The sequence below is a fragment of the Haemaphysalis longicornis genome, unplaced genomic scaffold (genome assembly GCF_048455015.1).
Source record: "Haemaphysalis longicornis isolate Haplotype H1 unplaced genomic scaffold, Haemaphysalis longicornis Haplotype H1 scaffold_9, whole genome shotgun sequence".
In the NCBI taxonomy this organism is placed as follows: Eukaryota; Metazoa; Arthropoda; class Arachnida; order Ixodida; family Ixodidae; genus Haemaphysalis; species Haemaphysalis longicornis.
The window spans coordinates 95,098,603-95,118,176 of record NW_027526460.1 but is presented as its reverse complement, the minus strand read 5'-3'; the positions used below and the strand labels follow the sequence as shown (position 1 = coordinate 95,118,176).

The 19,574-nt window shown below is 49.2% G+C and overlaps 1 protein-coding gene across 7 annotated transcripts in view; it reads left to right on the top strand.

The window, feature by feature from the left end:
- LOC144151349 (glutathione S-transferase omega-1-like) overlaps nt 1-17,397 on the top strand; it is a 72,720-nt gene extending 55,323 nt beyond the window's left edge. For all 7 annotated transcript variants that reach the window (XM_077682365.1, XM_077682366.1, XM_077682370.1 and 4 more), the window contains 4 exons: nt 9,210-9,315; nt 10,582-10,801; nt 11,938-12,064; nt 16,386-17,397. In XM_077682365.1, the coding sequence (XP_077538491.1) occupies nt 9,210-9,315; nt 10,582-10,801; nt 11,938-12,064; nt 16,386-16,627 (695 nt within the window). In that variant the 3' untranslated portion in view covers nt 16,628-17,397. The remainder of the gene's footprint in view (nt 1-9,209; nt 9,316-10,581; nt 10,802-11,937; nt 12,065-16,385) is intronic.
- Nucleotides 17,398-19,574: the final 2,177 nt, after the last annotated feature.

Here is a 19,574-nt window from a genome sequence, read left to right as displayed (position 1 = left end):
CGATTGATTGATTGATTGATTGATTGATTGATTGATCGATCGATCGATCGATCGATCGATTGATTGATTGATTGATTGATTGATTGATTGATTGATTGATTGATTGATTGATTGATTGAGTGAGTGATTGATTGTAGGGTTTAACGCGCCGACGCAACGCAGGCGGTGAGGCGCGCCGTAGTGGAGGGCTCCGTATTATTTTTGACCACTTGGGGATCTTTAACATGCGCCGAAATCTCGTACACACGGGCGTTTGTATTAAGGGAAAGTGAAACGCAGCTATAAAAAAGAGTAGAAATTTTGTGGAATATGAAAAGAATACGAAGTAGTGAGAGGAATTTGAAAAGGGGTAATGTTTCCGGCACTCGCCTTAGCGAACGCAGCGAAGTGCTATAACGCCTATAAGTACTCCTTTTGGAGGCTAGAGCAGGTTGCTTGCAAACGAGGGGCTACGTGGGCAAGTATGCCGAAAGTGATGGAGCGTGCGTCCAGATGCACCCATCATAATACATACGTGGCATATATTCATTCGGCTTCCCGAAACTCTGGGGTTTAAAGGGGCCATGAAGACAAAATACAAGTTCGCTTCACTAATAAGGCTGTTTGTCCCAATAACAACAACACCAATTTTATCGCCACTAAAAACAAATAATCGAGATATCCTCCAACATAATAAATCCTCCAACAGTAGGTTGGAGGAGGAGGGGGAGGAGGACGGGGGAGGAGGACGGGGGGGGGGGGAGAGGGGCTGGGAAAACTACAGTTCTGCGTGTATCACGTTCTCTGCACTTGGAGCTGCTTGAGTATTCGCCGAAGAGATTGAAACTTTGAACGCTTTTCCTTACGTCTCGTACTTCTCAAGGCGCTCGCCCACAATAACCATCAACTACTTTAAGCACAATAACACCAAAAGAAACGCCGCACGCCAGTTCATTTCCACCCAGGTATATGCCACGTTGAAAGGTTCGCGTTACGTCGATTCCGTGCACTTGTGACTCGAATCGCCAATATTTTTCTGCGCTTTATTTTTTATGCGCGGAGAGTGTTTGACGTATGTGTACACCCACCTCGCGGTCGCAACCATGGTGGTACCGCTTTTTCTCGGATTAAGGTCTGCACACGAGTCCTTCCGCTCATAAAAATATATGCGCAAAGAGGACACCGAAGTGCGCGCGCAGCAATGCGCCCGGACTTCAAGGTCGCATCGCGAATTGATCGCGGGAGAAGCGATAAAGGTGGGCGCGCAGCTGACATGGCGGTGAAAACATGCACAAAGTGGATGAAAATGGGGAGGAGAGGGGGGGGGGGGAACAGAAAAGGTGAAAAAAAAAAGACACCCAAGCGGAGCCAAACGACAAACATCCTGTTCTAACTAACACGTGTGGTGGTATTTCGTAGTACCTTGCAATTGACGTACGTACAGGGCTCGTTTCCGGTTCACCCTCGGTTACATATTTGGGGCGAAGTCGCTTCCAACTGCCGATATTCACTTTCCGCTTGCAATCGCGTTACCGAACGCGTGTTTATGGGGCTACACAATCGCTCCACGATCGGTCTTCATTCATCGTTCTGACATGGGAGGGCGCTTCGGTCGCCGACGAGCGCGGACGTGTCTTCGCAACGCTCCTGAGTTTCACGCCCGCAGTACCGTCAGAGAGCCAAATCGTACAAACTGACTTCACCAACGATTTCTCCTCAAAGTAAGGACTCTCTTGACATAAATTTCATGTCGCTACCATTCCCGATACCAGCACTACCGCCTTCCAAATTCGCCACCACGCCGCTGTGCCGCTAGGCCTAATCTTAGGGCTAGCGCCATCGAGCCTCGGCGGCCTGTCCCTGCGACACCGGCGCCCCCGTGGTAGCCGAGGAAACCTCCTACGCAACGGCGGCTCCGTATGCACCGCAAGACAACTGCACCACCATGAACGCTGCCATTGCCCCCGGCAGCGAGGGAAATTCAAACCCTTCTCCAGTCCCCACCACCTCCCACGCACCAGCACCGGAAAATGTGCCTGGCGCTTCACTAATCCAGACGACCTCCGGCATGGAATACGCCGTTGCTGGAGAAGACATCGATCCGCAAGTCCTGAATGAACCAGGATGGAAGGAAATTCGCCAACGGGCGGCAGCCGCGACCGCAGCAGCCGCAGCAGCCGCAGCATACACAGCGCCGACCAACAACAAACCCATGCGAAAGCAACACCGCAAGAAGAAAAATACCGCCCCTCCAGAAGACCCGCTGCCAACGGATGATGTTAAAATCGTGCTGCGACCACAAGGAGGCCTCAACCTTACCCAAGTGAACGCAGCCCCTTTGGCCGACACCATCTTCAAGCAGGCCAACCTCACCAACACTCACGAAGACCAAGTCCGAATTAACCAAAGATCGAACTTCATAGTCATCAGCACACCGTCTGAAGCACGCGCCCAACAGTACTTGAATCTCCAAACCCTTCCATGGAACAACACCAGCTACGCCTTGGTCAACCATATCCCTCCGCCCAGTACAACCGTAACAGGGGCACTCTTTCAAGTACCCCCCAGCGATGATGACACCACCATTATGGACAGTCTCGTCCAGTACAATCCTACCATCACTGTCCTTGAGGCAAAACGAATCCGTGGCACAGGAATCGTTCAAGTGCTCTTTCTCGGCCCATTAATCCCCTTCTGGGTCCGCTACCGTGCCGTCATCCTCCGGTGTTACCCTTTCAAGCGGAAGTCGGAGGCCTGCTTGGCCTGCTGGAAGCCAGGACACAGGCGTGACGTATGTCCCAACCCTTCCCCACAACCTCACTGCACCACTTGCGGAGCTCCAGGCCCCACACCCGACCATCCCTGCAAACCCAAGTGCATCCTCTGCGGCGACGCCCACGTCACCGGAGCGGCTGGATGCCCCAAACGGTTCCAGCCACGCCGCAAGACCCCCGCCACAAACCAGCAGACCACCACTACTCTACCACCTGGGAATCCCAGCACTGCAGCCTATCCACCCCTCAAGCCCATCCACAACAAGTCCTACAGCCAGTCTGCCCAGAGCTCGGTAAGTGCCCAGGGCCTGCTCTCTCCCCCACCCTCTCCGCAATCCACAACACAACAATGGCAAGATGAGATGGCGGCACTCCGCCGAGAAATGCAAACGCTCCGCCACACAATCACCCTACTACGCCAGGAAAACGAACGCCTCACACGCGAAAACGCCCAACTCAAACAGCAAGTCTCCCTCAACAATCCGCAGCCCCCCGCTCTCAATGACTCGTCGCAATCTCCCCCCCTCAAAAGACGGGCATCCGCTCCAACTAACACACCACCGGCCCCGGTAACGCATGACGCGATTACGTCCCTACGCACAGAAGTAGAGTCCGCTTTTACCGCCCTAAAAATCAGACCGCGGAACAAATCAAAGCCATCCAAGTCACTGTGCACGACCTCCACCAAGAAATGCTAAACTGGATGCAGGCAGGCATTCTGCAGCCCGTCCCACCTCCCTCAGCTCATACCCCACTAGATGCTCCAATAGAACATGGCGAAGAATTCTAAGCCGCAAATTATATGGCAATGGAATTGCAGAGGGTACAGAACCAAACGCTCTAACCTCCAGGCATTCCTCACCACACTCGACGAAACACCCCTCCTCATAGCGCTACAAGAAACACACACGCAAACCAAACTTCTCAATTACATAGCACATCAGGATACTCGATTCCCCCAACTAAGCACTCTCGTACACAGGAATACAGCCACCCAACAACACAGGCTCAACTCTGACATCCCTCATGTATTCATTACTCTTTTACCCCCCAAACCAACTAGCACCTACCTACACGTCTTGAATGTCTACAGCCCACCCAAATCCACCTATACTAATTTCAAAGCGCTATTCCAACAAGCCATTCACCATTCCAAAGCCCAGCCACTACTCATTCTGGGCGACTTCAACGCGCCACATATAGCATGGGGATACACACGCACCACCCGAAAGGGTAGAATACTATGGGAAGTTATACAGGAACTCCAACTCACAATGCATAACGACCCTCAACAGCCCACCAGATTAGGCAATAGCGTGCAAAAGGACACATCTCCCGACCTAACCATAACGAAAAACATATCCAACGCCACATGGAACCCACTTCCACAATCCCTAGGAAGTGACCACTTCATCACTCAAACACAAATTATCTGTAGCACTCATACACGCCCCCCACGAAAACAACACACCCTTACCAACTGGGACCAATTCCGAACCAACAGTCTAGACATCCCGCCCCCTAACACAGAAAGTGAGCTCGAAACATGGATAACATCTATCCTACACGCCAAAGAACAGAGTACCTCTCTCATCGACCCCAAAATCCCCACCCCATACGTTGATCCTCACATTACTCACCTATGGGAAGCTTATTGCAGCATCTAAAAACGATGGCGTAAGCACAAACACAAAAGAGCACTCAAACTCAAACTAGCACACCTCCGAACACAAATAGAACAGCATGCCCAAACTCTCGCGCGATCGAATTGGAAGTCCCTCTGCGACGACCTCAAAGGACAGCTCTCAACCAGAAAGGCATGGCAGATACTTCGTAGCCTCATAGACCCCAATAACACCAAACAACAATCACAACACCGCACAACCCAATTAATCCATTCGCTCCAAACACCCCCGGAAGAAACCATAAAAACACTGAAGGACTTGTACATCCCCCAACCGCTACCCGCAAATCCCACTTCAACTTGCTACATGGGAGCACCAAATGCAGCCCTCGATTCCACTATAACTATAGAGGAAGTGAAATCGGCCATATCAACCCTACGCCGGCACACAGCCCCGGGCCACGATAAAGTAACAAATACGATACTTAGACATCTCGATGACGATCTCATCACGCAGCTTACCGATTACTATAACCAACACTGGACGTCAGGCACCCTTCCAGCAGCCTGGAAACACTCGGACATCACGCTAATACCTAAACCGGGTTAACCATCCTCTATACACAACCTCCGCCCCATATCTTTGACCTCCTGCATTGGAAAATTGCTAGAGCACGTCATCTACAACCGTATTTCCCACTATCTAGAATCTAACAACCTATATCCTCTCAATATGTTAGGCTTCCGCCCCGCCCTCTCCACACAGGATGCCCTTTTACAACTCCACCACGACTTAATAAAACACCCACCTGCCAAAGATAACTCTGCGGTACTCTCACTTGACCTGCAAAAGGCTTTTGACCACTTATCACATGAGGCAATCCTCGCAGCCATCAGCAACCTCGGACTGGGAACCCGATTTTATATCTATATCAACAATTTCCTTTGCCAACGCACAGCCACTATCAAACTCGGCCCCATACAATCTATGCCTTTCCAAATGCCTAATCGCGGGTCTCCCCAAGGAGCAGTTCTCTCACCCCTACTTTTTAATATTACTCTCATTCCACTCTCTCACCAACTCCTCAATATCCCCGCACTTCGCAGCACCATTTACGCAGATGATATCACCCTATGGGTGACACGTGGCAGTGATAACCAGATAGAAGACACCTTACAAGCTGGGCTTGACCACGTCCTCACACACATCACCCCTCTTGGCCTAACATGCTCGCCCACCAAATCTGCCCTACTTATCATGACACCTCCCAAAACCCGCCCTTCCCCCCAACCGTCAATACGACTATTAGCGAATGAAAACCCCATCCCCCACACTCACGAGCTAAGAATCTTGGGGCTTACTATCACACACAACAGATCTACACTCCCCACACTCAAGTACATTAAGAAATACACAGCCCAAACTATCCACCTCATTAAACGGGTCGCCAACCGCCATCATGGCTTAACAGAACTGGACCGACTACGTTTATTACACAGCTTTATGATCAGCCGCATACTCTACCACCTCCCCTACATGCATATCACAAACACTCAAACAAACGCCCTGGATGCCATGATCCGCAAAGCATATCGCGCGGCCTTGCTCCTTCCTCCCGGGGCTCCTACCAATCGCCTTATGTCACTAGGCATCCATAACACCATCCCTGAAATCCTTGAGGCCCACCGGACAGCCCAACTCGCCAGACTCTCCACCACACCCACGGGCCATTACATACTCCAAATCACAGGTCATACACCCCTCACAACATCCGCTACCCCCCAACCTATTCCACGCAACATCCGAGCTCTCATCCGCATCAAACCGCTTCCCCGTCACATGCACCCCATATTCCATTCCAATCGCCGAGCAGCTCGTGCAAGTCATCATGCAAAACTCCACCCCCCTGACAAACACACCCTATACGTAGATGCAGCCAAATACCCACATAAACCGGCCTATGCCCTCGCGGTTACCGGACCTGACATCAATGTCCCGACACACACTGCCACCATCTCCACCTCATGTGCAACTACGGCGGAGGAAGCGGCCATTGCCCTTGCGCTCTCCCAGAGCCCCACCCCAATCACCGTCCTATCAGACTCGCAGCAGGCCATCCGGCACTTCTCCAAAGGCTTTATATCCCCCGTAGCCCTCAAAATTCTTCTCCAAAGCCCCCCGACCGACCCCGTGCAACTGGTGTGGACCCCGGCCCACACCGGCATAGGTGCTAACGAGGCAGCGAATGCACACGCTCGAGCTCTTACTTCCCGGGCCGCTGTTTCTCGTACACCTATACACGGGCCTCCCGAGACCGAGACCTCCGAGTCTCTCCTCAGTTTCAGGGAAATTACCCTTCATTACCGCCTCCTCCGCCGTACTCTCCCACCCCCCCATCCACACCTATCCCCCGAGGCTGCCCACATGTGGCGGATACTCCAAACGCACACGTTCCCTCATCGTACTCAACTAATACATACGCATCCGCATCAATTCCACACACCCCACTGCCCCAAGTGCGGTCAGCGGGATACTCTGTATCACTCTCTTTGCGAATGTCCTGCTGACCCATATTCCCCACTCCCCTCCTCGTTCCACTGGGAGCAGGCCCTGGGCAGCTCCGAGGAGTCCAGCCAAGTGCTGGTCACCTGCCGAGCTCTGGCGGTCGCGGCGGACCTCTGGTCCTCCGCCACGCCCCCTCGCTAGCCCGGTTTTCTTTTCTTTTAATAAAGTTTTGTTCTCTCTCTCTCTCGTTCTGACATCGATCATGGATTGATGGAGGAGGAGGAGGAGACGTTTACCGGAGACGGTATGAAAAATAAAAGTGCTCAGAAAAAAATTCAGGAGAGCTTGCGCTCACGCGCAAAACTTGAATGACGAAGCTGCAGTGTAGGCGAACATTGACGGACACAAAGTTGAGTTTTACTGCCGTTGTTTATGTGCATATGGGCCGCCAGTGTTCGTCGTCCTGTGCATCGAAGACGTCGGCGTCATCTTCGCGGTGGCGAGTGGTGAATTCGATCTCAGCATTGTAAACTTTCACCAGCTGTTTGTCATCGACTCGAGGCAGCGGTGGCGGGACCTGCAAGTCGTCTCGGGAAGAAGTTGCCCACTGATTGATTGATTGTGGGTTTTAACGCGCCGACGCAACGCAGGCGATGAGGTGCGCCGTAGTGGAGGGCTCCGGATTAATTTTGACCACCTGGGGATCTTTAACGTGCGCCGAAATCTCGTACACACGGGCGTTTCTGCTTTTCGCCTCCATCAGAAAAGCGGCCGCCGCGGCCGGGAATCGAACCCGCGACCTCGTGCTCAGCAGCGCAACGCCTTAGCCACTGAGCCACCGCGGCGGGTAAGTTGCCCACTCGTAGCCATGTCTCCAATTACCCATAATGGCTTCTAGAGAATGCGGCGTCGTCGGTGACATTTCCAAACAAATTCTTCTTGGCCAAAACCCTAAGTGCGTATGCTCTCGGCGATTTTTGTGCAACGCGGGAATTACGGCCAGTAACAATAGCTTCGCTGTTAAAATTGGCCGCGAATCCGTTTGCTTCGCTGCACACGACGTCGATAGGTGATTGCGTTTCCGCCACCTCTGCCCCATTACGCCGCCTCTCCTCTTTTCCACCTACCACCCACACTTCTCTTCACTCCTGTCTGGTCGAGGTAGTGTGACTGCAGCTGACCGGCTTGCAGGAGACCGTGACCTCCGTTCCGACGACGAAGAGCCAGGGGTCAAACCTAAACGATTTAATCCATGGCGAGAAGAGAAAATAGCCGGAACAGGAAACTGTCTTGCGAAAACATGACAGCTCTTACGGCCAGAGTAACGTCCTAGAGCTCAGTCCCAAATGCACTGATTGGCTCGGCCGAAGACGAGTGTCTGTATCGCATTTCACTCCAACGGTGAAAGCAGGCATCGAACGTGTTTGAGCACGAAAAACAGAGTAAATCGCGAACAAGCGAAAACGCTTCGCGTCAGATGCAGTGGCGATGCATAGGCCACGAACGGCCGCGCTGAGTAGGCGCGTGCGCAGGAGGGACCCCCGGCCGTGCTGCAATTTCGCGGCCGCTTGCGGGGCATGCAGGGTTCTTTCGTTATTCGGGCTTCGCCGCACAACGCTGAGCCTCCGCGGGAGAGCTCGCTGCTGAGACGCTTTACACGCTGACGAGATTATTGATGGCGCGTCAACACAATACACCACACCCAATACGTAGGACTTTTCCGCAGGTGTAAGGGTTTTCAGCAGCTCACTTCTTCTATTTAGCTCGGATATTGCGGAGTGTAATCTTATTTTTCTTCTCTTATTGTCTCCATTTAACCGCAATTGTTCGCCACACGAAATTTACTTCTCTACAGTAGCAGTTGGCCTGTTGTCTTGTTCTTTGAGTAGTGCGCAGTTCATATTAAGAACTTTTCGTTCTAACTTTTCTTCTATGGTCCATGTTAAACAGGGTTGTGCTCACTTAACCCGTTCTTCTGTTGTCAGTATATATTACCCGTTATACCTTGGTGGTACGGGAAGGGTCTCTATGCATGAGCCCGTTTAATTAAGAAGTCATTAAAGGTTTTCATTGGTCTCTTCGACGACATTGTTTTTCAGGTACATCTTGGTACATTGGTTGATGTTTCTATGTTGGTAGTGTATAATATTTTTGTATATCTTCCCGTGTTTCTTTTTTCGTATGTCAGTACCAAGGGCTATCGACTGACCCTGGGCACGTTAATAAACTCTCGCTTGGTTGAAACTTCTGTTCGATTATTATCATTACGGCGCGTTTTCCTGTGGTTTCGCCGTGCGCATGACGTTCTTCCTATTCCTGTGCACAGGATCGCCGCATCCCCCACTGACACCCGGAAAGCTGCGATTGTACAGCATGCGGTTCTGCCCGTACGCACAGCGCGCACTGCTGGTACTGAAGGCCAAGTCAATCGAGTGAGTGTGCTTGTTGGCCTGCCGAATACCCCGCAACTGAGTTTATGCTACATGTGTCCACGTCTTCACAGCACCAATGTTAAAATACGAATGTGCACTGAGTTTGTTTAAGCGTTATTGCGTTTGCCTAAGGCGAACAGTGACGCTAAAACAAATTCCGCACGGAAACGGTAGAGATAGGTAGTTATACGAACCAGTAACGCCTGCCTCCTGCAGATTCAACGTCAATATCAAACAGGCAGTCCATCAAAAAAAATATCGAATGTACAAAGAGGTGCGTTTGTAAAGTAACATAGCTCCACCTGTAAAAGGCAAGCGATAAGGAGTTGGTGTATAAGTAATACTGACAACAAGTGTATTGAAATGTCACTACCTGGCGCTAGCAGCGACTTATCAATCATTGCTTGATTCCCCAACTCTGGTTTGGTCTCAATGTGTCTTCCCTCTATTGCAGAGCAGCGCGGGCCTTTAAACTCTGTAGCCTCGATTTTGTGGGATTTATAGACTGAAAACTAGAACTACTACGTGGTACAGAACAGTGCGGTACACATCAGTGTGGTACACAACAGTTGGTACAAAACTGGGACTCATTTGGAAGCTAAAATATTCATTAAATTAGTTTTAATTTCATGTGATATAGAACAGGGCTGAGAATCCTGCTTTAAAGCGAAGATTTTTATGGCTAGGCGAAAGGGAAGTCCGGCGCTCACGTGTACGCAGAAAATTGCTCCGCCGCAACCCCATGCGCATGCGTGAGAAAACACCACGTTAGAGAGGAGTGAAAAGGGCAGAGAGATTAGCTGGGTTTATATATGACGTAGCTACGGTCTGGCCTGAACCGACACTGGTAAGGGGGACCGACCCACTGGAGGAGGCGAGAAAGAGCCCCCCTCGCAGCAGGGCGCGCGCGCGGCGAGCTTCTGCGCGAAGCACAGTTCAGGCGACAACGGCGGGAAGGGGAGGCCGGCGGTGCGGGCGGAGCGGTGTCAACGGGGCAATGCCAAACACTAGCTGCACGTTACGTTGATATGGGTTTTACTCCGTGCACTTCTTGGATTGTCACAGGTTCGCCGGTCATGCTTCTTCACCGAATGGAAAGGCACTGATTTTTTTTTTTTTTTTTCATTTGAAGTTAGCGGGTGAGGAAATTATGGAGCGTTGTTCTATGTCACCGACTCTATCGGTGGGCACTTCCCCCGCCTTTGCCAAGCACATTTGAAGCGCCCATCCTGAGTCCGCACACGACAGTAAGTACTTGCCTTGCAGCCATGAAGTGGTCAACGTGGACCTAGGCAAGCGGCCCGAGTGGTACCATGACGTCCTCCCCGCCGGCACGGTGCCCGTGATGTACCAGGATGACAAGGTCATCAGCGGTTCCATGCCCATTATCGAGTACCTCGAGGAAGTGTATCCAAAACCCGCCCTCATGCCCAGCGACCCGTACCTGAAGGCCCTTGACAGGAGCTTCCTGGACTCGGCTTCATCGGTGAGGCCTGCACCCACTCTCGAACAGATACATCTATTCTGTAACAGCATATTTGGCCAGATTCGCCCCTGCTTCATAAAATGAAAAGTGTGTTAGAACTTAGAAGCATAAATTCAGGCTATTCAGTTGGTCCGGTGTTACGGAAACAACGGAGGACATGTAATAACACGACCAAAACGCATGTAGGAAAACTTGCGCAATTCGCTTGTCATTCGCTATTGGGCTTGAACCTCAAGGCTTGGGGTCGGCTCACTCCAGAGCAGGCCCTGCCCGGTCGGTCAAGTTTGCCATGTGAACAGTAGCGCTCCACCAATTGAATTCCTCCGCCGTTGTGGTTATTTTGGGGGGAATTTCTCAGATTACTTTTTTAGGCATCTGTATACGGACAACCCAAACACGCAGGAACTTGATTCGGGTGGTTTGTGGGCCTATGAGAGGTTAAGATTGATTGATTGATTAATTTATTGATTGATTTATTGGCTGACTGAATAAGCTGAAATAAAACTCAAAAGCGACATTTGAACTCTCCCCTGCTGACAGGTTTTTTTAGTTCAGGATATTTTGCTGCTTACTGGCGACATGGGCTTTTTGCATTGGCATACGCTGGAGAGAAAGAGAGGGGTGGGGGCAGAGAGAGAGGGGGAGAGAGGGAGAGAAAGAGAGTAAACTTTATTGGGGCATCAGTTGGATTAATGACGAGTGGTGACCATCGGTTGGAGGGTGCCGGTGACCTGGTCGCTCAGTAAGTCATCGCTGGACTTGAGGTTCCGAGCTGCCTAACGCCGCCCCCCGTGCTCCTCAAAAGAGGGAATAAGATGTAATCACACTGGCAAATGATATGGCAGACTGTTTCTGGGGCTGTGCAGTCGGGGCATTGGGGAGAAGGAAATACAGAGGGACAAATTACGCTGGATGGCTGGGGCAGAGCTCGTCAGCAGCTGCTAAAAAAATGGGTGTGGGAAGTTGCTGTCTGTAGGCATGCAGTTACTAAGCAAGGGGGAGGTCCTGACTGAGGGCAGTGTTGGCATGTAACTGCGTATTGTATGTTGCAGAGGGGTGTTGGAAGGGTGCGTGTTGGTGTGTACTTTTCGGAGTGTGGTAGCTTCGTGTCGAGAGGGGTGTGTCCCGTTGCGCAGTGTGCACCTATGATCGTCAGCATCCTGAAGAATCTTGGCCCAAAGGAAGAACACTGGGCCAAGGCCGTCCAGAAGATGCAAGGTTTCGAGAAGGAGTTGGCCAAGAGGAAGACCGCGTATTTTTCAGGTACCGCGCTGTGGCCTTTATTGTTTAAAGCTATTTCATTTTAAGGGGAGTTTTAAAAGTACGCCTTGACTAAAAATTCTGCTGCGTTATGCTGCCTTCCCATTTGTATTATTCCTCTTTTACACCGGGTTGCCGACTATAGAAGGTCATTTTGTTTCTCCAGGCATACTTTTACGGACAGAGCGCTTGTTAAAGACCGTCACTTTCTACTGCCCAGGGCAAAATCTCTTCTTTGCCTTCAGGAGAAAAAGCTCACGATCCCGCTCTCAACTTCGGTCCTCGCGTTACGATTCTTTCCAACTTACCCCCCTACCCTCCCCCTTCCCTGAGCACTGGGAGAGGGCACTGTCCAGCTCGGACCATGACGACCAGCTCTGGCTGGTGAAGAGAGCCCAAGAAGCCGGACGGTCTCAAGGGGTCCGGAATAAGGACTCTTTCCCAAGACTAGCTGCTCCATAGGGACGTTTATTCCTCCTCCTCGTGTTACAATTAACCCCATGCCTTCAGAAGGAGCGAATGTGCACCTCACAATAAAAGCGGACCTATGGTCCTGCTTCTCACCCTTCTCATCCAAGTGTGCTGACAACATGCCAAGACCGGCTGTTAGTTTTTATAATGTTCCTTTCGTTCGGATACTCGCTCAATTTTAGCTAAGCACTGCCTATTCTCTGGACCAGACCGCAGATTAATATACAGCTTTATTATGAGGACCGGACCACATTGGAGGACCCATGCTTTAATGTTTTTTTTTTTTGCGATAGAATGCCCGTTGGCATAAAAATAACTCATTTACAAATATACATGGGCACCCGTCTCTCGAAGGAAGTCAAGAAGGGAGCGGTGGTGGGGGGGTCCCCAGAGCTACCGCTGAAGTTCGGGGGGTCTTCCAGGATGGAGGCCTGTGCCTCTCAGGTGTCGCTTTCTAGCTGAGTCCAGTGAAGGACACGCCCATATGAGATGGTCCACGTCAGCTTGTGCGGCCGGAGCTGTGCAGAAGGGGCAGGTGTCGTCGAACGGGGCATGGTAGCGTGGTGGCCACGCCCGGGTCACAGCAGGTGAAAGCGCCACTCCAACGCGAAGTCTGCGCAGCAAAACCTCTTCCCAGCGAGCAAGTCTACTGGGAAGGTCCGTTCCACACGGGCGGATGAGGGCACGTGTGGCGCGATGCAGATCGTCCTTCCGTTGGAGAAAGTTTTCTATCGGACCGGTTGTTAACATTGGCAGCGGCCGATGAATATACGTCGGGTGACAAGCCGTATCCGCTGCAATGTGAGCGGGGAGCGTATTCCGCCTAACCCACACCAGCCTGAGAGGGCAGGGGTACGCGTCTAGTAGTGTGTGGATGTCCCTTGAAATGGTACAATTGTTCGATACTTGGCGTAAATCCCGTATCGCCGCGGTGGAGTCCGTATAAAGATGTAGGATGGAACCCACGGGGGCGCGCTGTAGGGCTGGCGTTAGTGCCTGTAGGCCATCGCGGATGGCTGTGAGCTCCGCCAGTGAAGTGCACGTTTAATGAAGCGGAGTTTATTTTCTTTTCATAGAAAAGGATGGGACCGAGGCAAAAGGCGGTTAAGCTTGACGAGGCCTCGGTATTCTAAGACAGTAGGCAGTACAGATATAAACGCAGAAGCTACTTAGTACATAGAAGGGGCAGCAATCAATAACACAACACTAATATACAAGCAGTAACACTTATAAGAATACACAATATACGCAAAATAATAGGTAAAGTACAAATTTATACATGTACAAGTAGAATTTCGTACATACGGGTGAAATGAAGTAAAGCGTTCGACTCAAGTAGTTTCGTGAAGGAGGTAGAAATATTTATATACACTTACATCCATGTACGCACATACATACACATACGCATCTATCTCGAAGACCGTAAATTACACTTTTACGTTAGAATTTTACCTTCAATCAGGTGTTGTTTGGTGTTTTTCTTGAACATGTTTCCAGATAAAAAGAACTCATCAGCAAAGGGGAATTTGTTTAGGGCGTTGGGTACTTGAAAACTCAGTTTTTGTTTACTATAATTCGTCCACGTTCGCGGAACTCTTAGTTTACCACGCGAAGACTGTAACTTATATTGCTATCAGGAACAGAGCACAAGCGATACCGGTGAATGTATTGAAGGAGCCGCAGATAATACACTTAGCCGGCTTTTGATCCCTCAGTAGCACGCAAGGTTTTTTTTTTTGCAGGATAAGTAATTTTTTGGTAATTTGAAGGCGTGGTCGCACCCTAAACAATGGTACAATAAGAACGTTTTGAAAAAAAAAAGAAACTGGGTATTATAAATACACTTTTAAAAACTTAGGCAGTAGATTCGAAATCCTGAAAAACAGGCCAGCAATTTTACTTAGTTCAGAAGAAAGTTTTTATATATGCACAGACACCCGCCGCGGTAGCTAAGTGGCTAAGGCGTTGCGCTGCTGAGCACGAGGTCGCGGGTTCGATTCCCGGCCGCGGTGGCTGCTTTTCTGATTGAGGTGAAAAGCAAAAACGCCCGTGTGTACGAGATTTCGGCGCATGGTAAAGATCCCCGGGTGGTCGAAATTAATCCGGAGCCCTCCACTACGGCGCACCTCATCGCCTGCGTTGCGTCGGCGCGTTAAATTCTACAATCAAGCAATAAATGAACAGACCACGAAAAATTTTCATTAAACCACACGCCGAGAAATATTTGGAAAGAGACCTGACTGATTGTTATGGTATCATAATGAATATGTATACAGTTAGTTTCTATGGTGTTGCTGGGCTTGGAAATAATATATATTGCGTTTTATTTATATTTAAACTAAGCTGATTCACGTGTAAGCAATCACGAGGGTTGATTAAATAAGCATTGAGCATATTTTTAAGCGGGGATTGTGAACGGGAAGAGAAAAAAATATTAGTGTCATCAGCGTACATTACCAGATCCGGGGAGTTATGCATGTCGGCTAGGTCATTGATATAGGTGATGAATGATAACGGCCCTAGTACTGATCCCTGTGGGACAACATGCTTTACTACCTGTGTACCGGAGGATATTTATTTTTTCGAACATATTGGGACCTATTACTCAGATAACTCACGATAGGTTCAACGCAATACCCCGAACTTCATAGTTACAAAGCTTCTTAAGAAAGGTCTCATGATGTACGCAATCAAATGCATTGCAAAAATCTAAAAATAGGCGAAGGGGTATATTTTTGTCTACAGTATTATCTGTTATTTTGTCTTTAACAACTCACGGGGCTTGCTGTGTGGACGTATTTTTTTATAAACCCACAGTGTGAATCGATAACAACATTGTATTTGTGAGAAAATCGGCTATCCTAGTATAACACCTTCGGATAACACCTTCAAAAATTTTTGACAGCACAGGCACAACAGAAATTGGTCGGTAATCCAACAGTTCATTTATGTCGCCTCCTTTATGTACTGGAATGACTCGAGCCAACTTCAGATTCTCTAGAAAAATACCAGTTGACAGCGTCATATTTGCACAAGATGTATCAAAACATCGCATATAACGGCGCAGGCGTACTTTAAAGGAATCACTTTTATATCCTCATATCCCGCAGATACGTCATTTTTTAAGGAAAAGATCAATGTAGCTACTTCTTGAGGAGTTGTGGGCGCGAGTGCTATAGAATTGAGTGAGGGAGTGGTGACACCCAAAGAGCTATTCGCCGGGGTTTGCGAGACAATATTTGGAGATGCGGCATTAATAAATTATACATTTAGGGCATTTGATAGCTTACGACCAGTTAATTTACCATTTTCTGTGATTATTTCATCAAGTTGCATACATTTGGTTTTATTTATCAAGTTTCTTACCTCTCTCCAAACTTTACGACTAACATTTCGAATGCGGGAAAAAGTACTTCAATAGTGGTCAGATTTCGCTCTCTTTGATCTTTGTTGATTTTATTTCTATATTTTTTTTTATATTCCGCACCTGGAGTTAGATTTATGCTGTTTTTATACTCATGATTCATTAAGACACTCGTCGGATGCTAAGCCCATCCGACATTTAAACAAAGCCGAGCAGCATATCCTATTTTCTACCACCTAGGTACGTGCCTCTTGGTGGCGCGAAGTATAATTTTTCTCTTATTTTTTGGGATACACCTGCACAGCTCCCTGTAGTTCACACCAGTCACTCGTAATGTTAAGCATGTGTCTATGTTCTTTCAGACCTTTGGAAAGAGGATTTATTCCTGGAACCTGTTTTTATCCAGGAGTTTATGTGACTTATTGACGGCGGTTGTTTACTTCGCGATGAGTTTGGGTTTTCTTTATTATTTTGCGCATCCTTGCCCAGGCGTGCAACCGGGAGTCGTGGACTACGCGCTGTGGCCCACGATTTCGGGGGCACTGGCACTCAGTGTCGTGTACCCGGAGCTGAAGATGCCGTCCTCCGACACGATGCCGCTGTTCTCGCGCTGGGTGCGTCTCATGCTGGAGCACCCCGTGGTCAAGGCCGTCGTTAACCAAGACCACAATCTGCAGTTCATCCGGCTGTTCGTCACCGGAGAGGAGGACGTCAACATGGGACTTAAGTAGCAGCACGGCATCCGCCGCGTGGCCACAGCTGACGTCGAAAGTGTCTTGTTTTAATGCGAAAGTATTACGTCTATCATTGTGCGAAAAAGCACCGTGCCAGCAACGCAGCAGATAAATTCCCATTGGCTGCAGAAACTAACATTGAACCACCCAAAATCACATTTCGATTTCTACCGCGTACTTCGGTGGGTACGTGATTCTGCGCTACCAGTCACTGAAGAAACGTGCCGTCTAAGTTCCCATTGGCGGCCAAGAAATTCTTGTTGGCTGGGAACGAGGGTATGCGTCCAAATCGTAACTTTAGGCTTAAGCCCCTCAACAAAATGTCATATAGCCTGTAGAAAAATTACGCAGAAACCTCTGAAAAAAATCCCAAGCCCTTTATTGAATGCATAGTAGGAGTGGTTTATGAAATCTCTTACACGTGTGATCACGCACCGAAAAAAACTGGAAGGTGAGAACTTTTAAACAGTAGTGATGGGGCACATTTCCCTCCATATTGGAAGACCTGCAAGTGTGAGCCGCGTTTTTGTGAAGTCATAATTTTGGGCAAAGGCAAATATCAGAAGGCCCGGAAACTGACTGGAGCTCATGGCGTTGAAATGAAAGCAGTGACCGTGTAAGGAAGACGTCGGTGGTCCACTCTATGGGTTTATAGACGCATTTATTAATCCAGATCTACAGGCACGTGTACGGTGTTGTGTCAGTGCATGTCTGGTGTTGGTAAAATGTAACACACAGAGTATTTCTAATAAACTGTTGGAAGCATCGCCCGTCCATGTTCTCTCCCTTAGGTCTGTTGCACATGCGCCAATAGCGATGTTTTTGTCGTGTTCTCGCAGAACGGGCATTATATAGGTAAGGGTGTCCCCTTAAAATTTATGTCGTAAATTATACGATCACTTTCCCTCCACCGGGATCTTTGAGAACACTGCGGATTGGTCGCTGCATGAAATAACGTAAGAATGGCGTCGCCACATCACGATCCACCCGGTACCGAGAGACATGCATCCCGGCTATAACCAAGGGAGACGTGAGGCAAGACCCAAAGCCCCGAGCAAAAAAAAAAAAAAGAATTAAAGCAGTTGCACTCAACGTGAAAGCTGTCTAGTGCGGAGCAGTGATTCTCCGAGGGGGCTGTGGCTCCATCTCTTGGATAGTTTCAGCATCAGACTGGCGTTGATACGAAATGTAGTCAAGAGGGGGTGTCGCAGCCTATGAAAACGCATATAAAGAGACACTGGATTGCGTTTCAAATAACGTGGGGTAACTAATGCATTAATTCACGTTGTTCCCCTTATTTAATGTTATTGTGTGTTTATTTGTGGCCTAGCAACTGCATCCTCCGTGGAAACGGCGCAGTGAACAGATAACCCCCAAAACTTTGCATATAAGTAACGCGTGCCTGTGTGGCACAACAATGGGATTGACATTGGCCTCGTAACGCGAGGGACCCAAGTTCGATTCCGGGCGGGGGAAGCGGTGATATTTTCGACGCCCCTGTCTGGGTGCGTGACGCTGCGTGAGTGCGATAGGTAGACACCGTGACCCCGGATGCGCTGCGACGACAAGCCGGGCCCCTAAAGTGCCCCGCACTTAAAAGTATTGACGCAGCATCATGCAATGGAAGGCGAGCCAAAACTGCGGAGGTAACGACGTAGGCAGAACTTGTGATCGGCGCAACTCTGCGCGAGAGAGTTGCCAACGTTTCTTACAGCTGTCAAACCAGGGTGACCACCAGGTAAGGGGCCTTGCTACTCCCAGAAGCCCTGGGACCTGGCGGCTTGTCTCGCCTGGTCCAGGTGGCGATGAGTGTAATGCGGATTTGAGCTGGCCCGCCGACCCTCGCAGTGCTCAACGGAGTTGTCGGGATTTTAGGGAAAGGATTTGACGTATGTCAGCACTAAAACATCATGTGGTCTATCACATGCACATGGCTCTAGTACGTTCTAGAGAGTGCATGGTTCAAGTCGGAATTTACAATTGTACGCGTATAGAGTCAGTTGGGTTTCTATAGCGGCGGGACGTGGTACTCAAAATTAGGATAAGTGTATGGATGTGTGGTGAATGTGGGATGTTGTGGGGACAGTGGTGAGGGGGAAAACGAAGATACAAAAAATTGATATAAACCTTTATGTAATTTCGAAGTTATTATTATTATTATTATTATTATTATTATTATTATTATTATTACTCCACTGAAGACATACAAAAGGTTAAGCGTGTTTTGTTTTTGTAAATGATTTGACAATTCTTTGTTCAATAAAGCCCTTCGAATTTGATGCTTGTCCATTTAAAGCCTCAGAAGATGGCTGCCGCCTGCTCGTTGTCAGATATAGAAAAGAGGATGCTCAGCAAGCTCCGTTGAAGAAAGGGAGTCTAGAATTAGCTTTCCTAGCCCGTGATTTGGCCAGACTCCTGCACTGCAGAATTCATTTTCAGGCCAACCAGCACGAAAAAATTCGTCGAAGGTTCATTGGTGGATATTTAAAATGCGGAAACACCTCATCTCTCTGCATCGCGAACATGAGGCTCCGCCCAATGCGCACGCATTGCCCCGGCTTTCGAAGCCCGCAACACGGCGTTTCTCGCACGTTCTTCGCCCACACACCAAACTTTTCACACCCTTTTAGCCAAAAAGGGTGTAGCATAAGTGCAAAAAGGGTGTTGGAAGGCCTTTACACCCTTTTTTGAATCTCCATACCCTTTTCCTAGCTCTACACCCTTTTTGTGTGAAAAAAGGGGTGTTGATCGACTTCAACACCCTTAGTTATTCTTAGGGTGTTGAAATGGTGTGGAAAAGGTGTTCTGCTGTTCATTGAATAAGGCCATGCTTGGATGCATCATAGCACTGTGAAGAACAAGACATCCCCTCATATACTTCTCTACCCGGAAGAAATTTTCAAACGCAGAAAGTAATAATTTCTCGTATGCAATTATCGCTCGT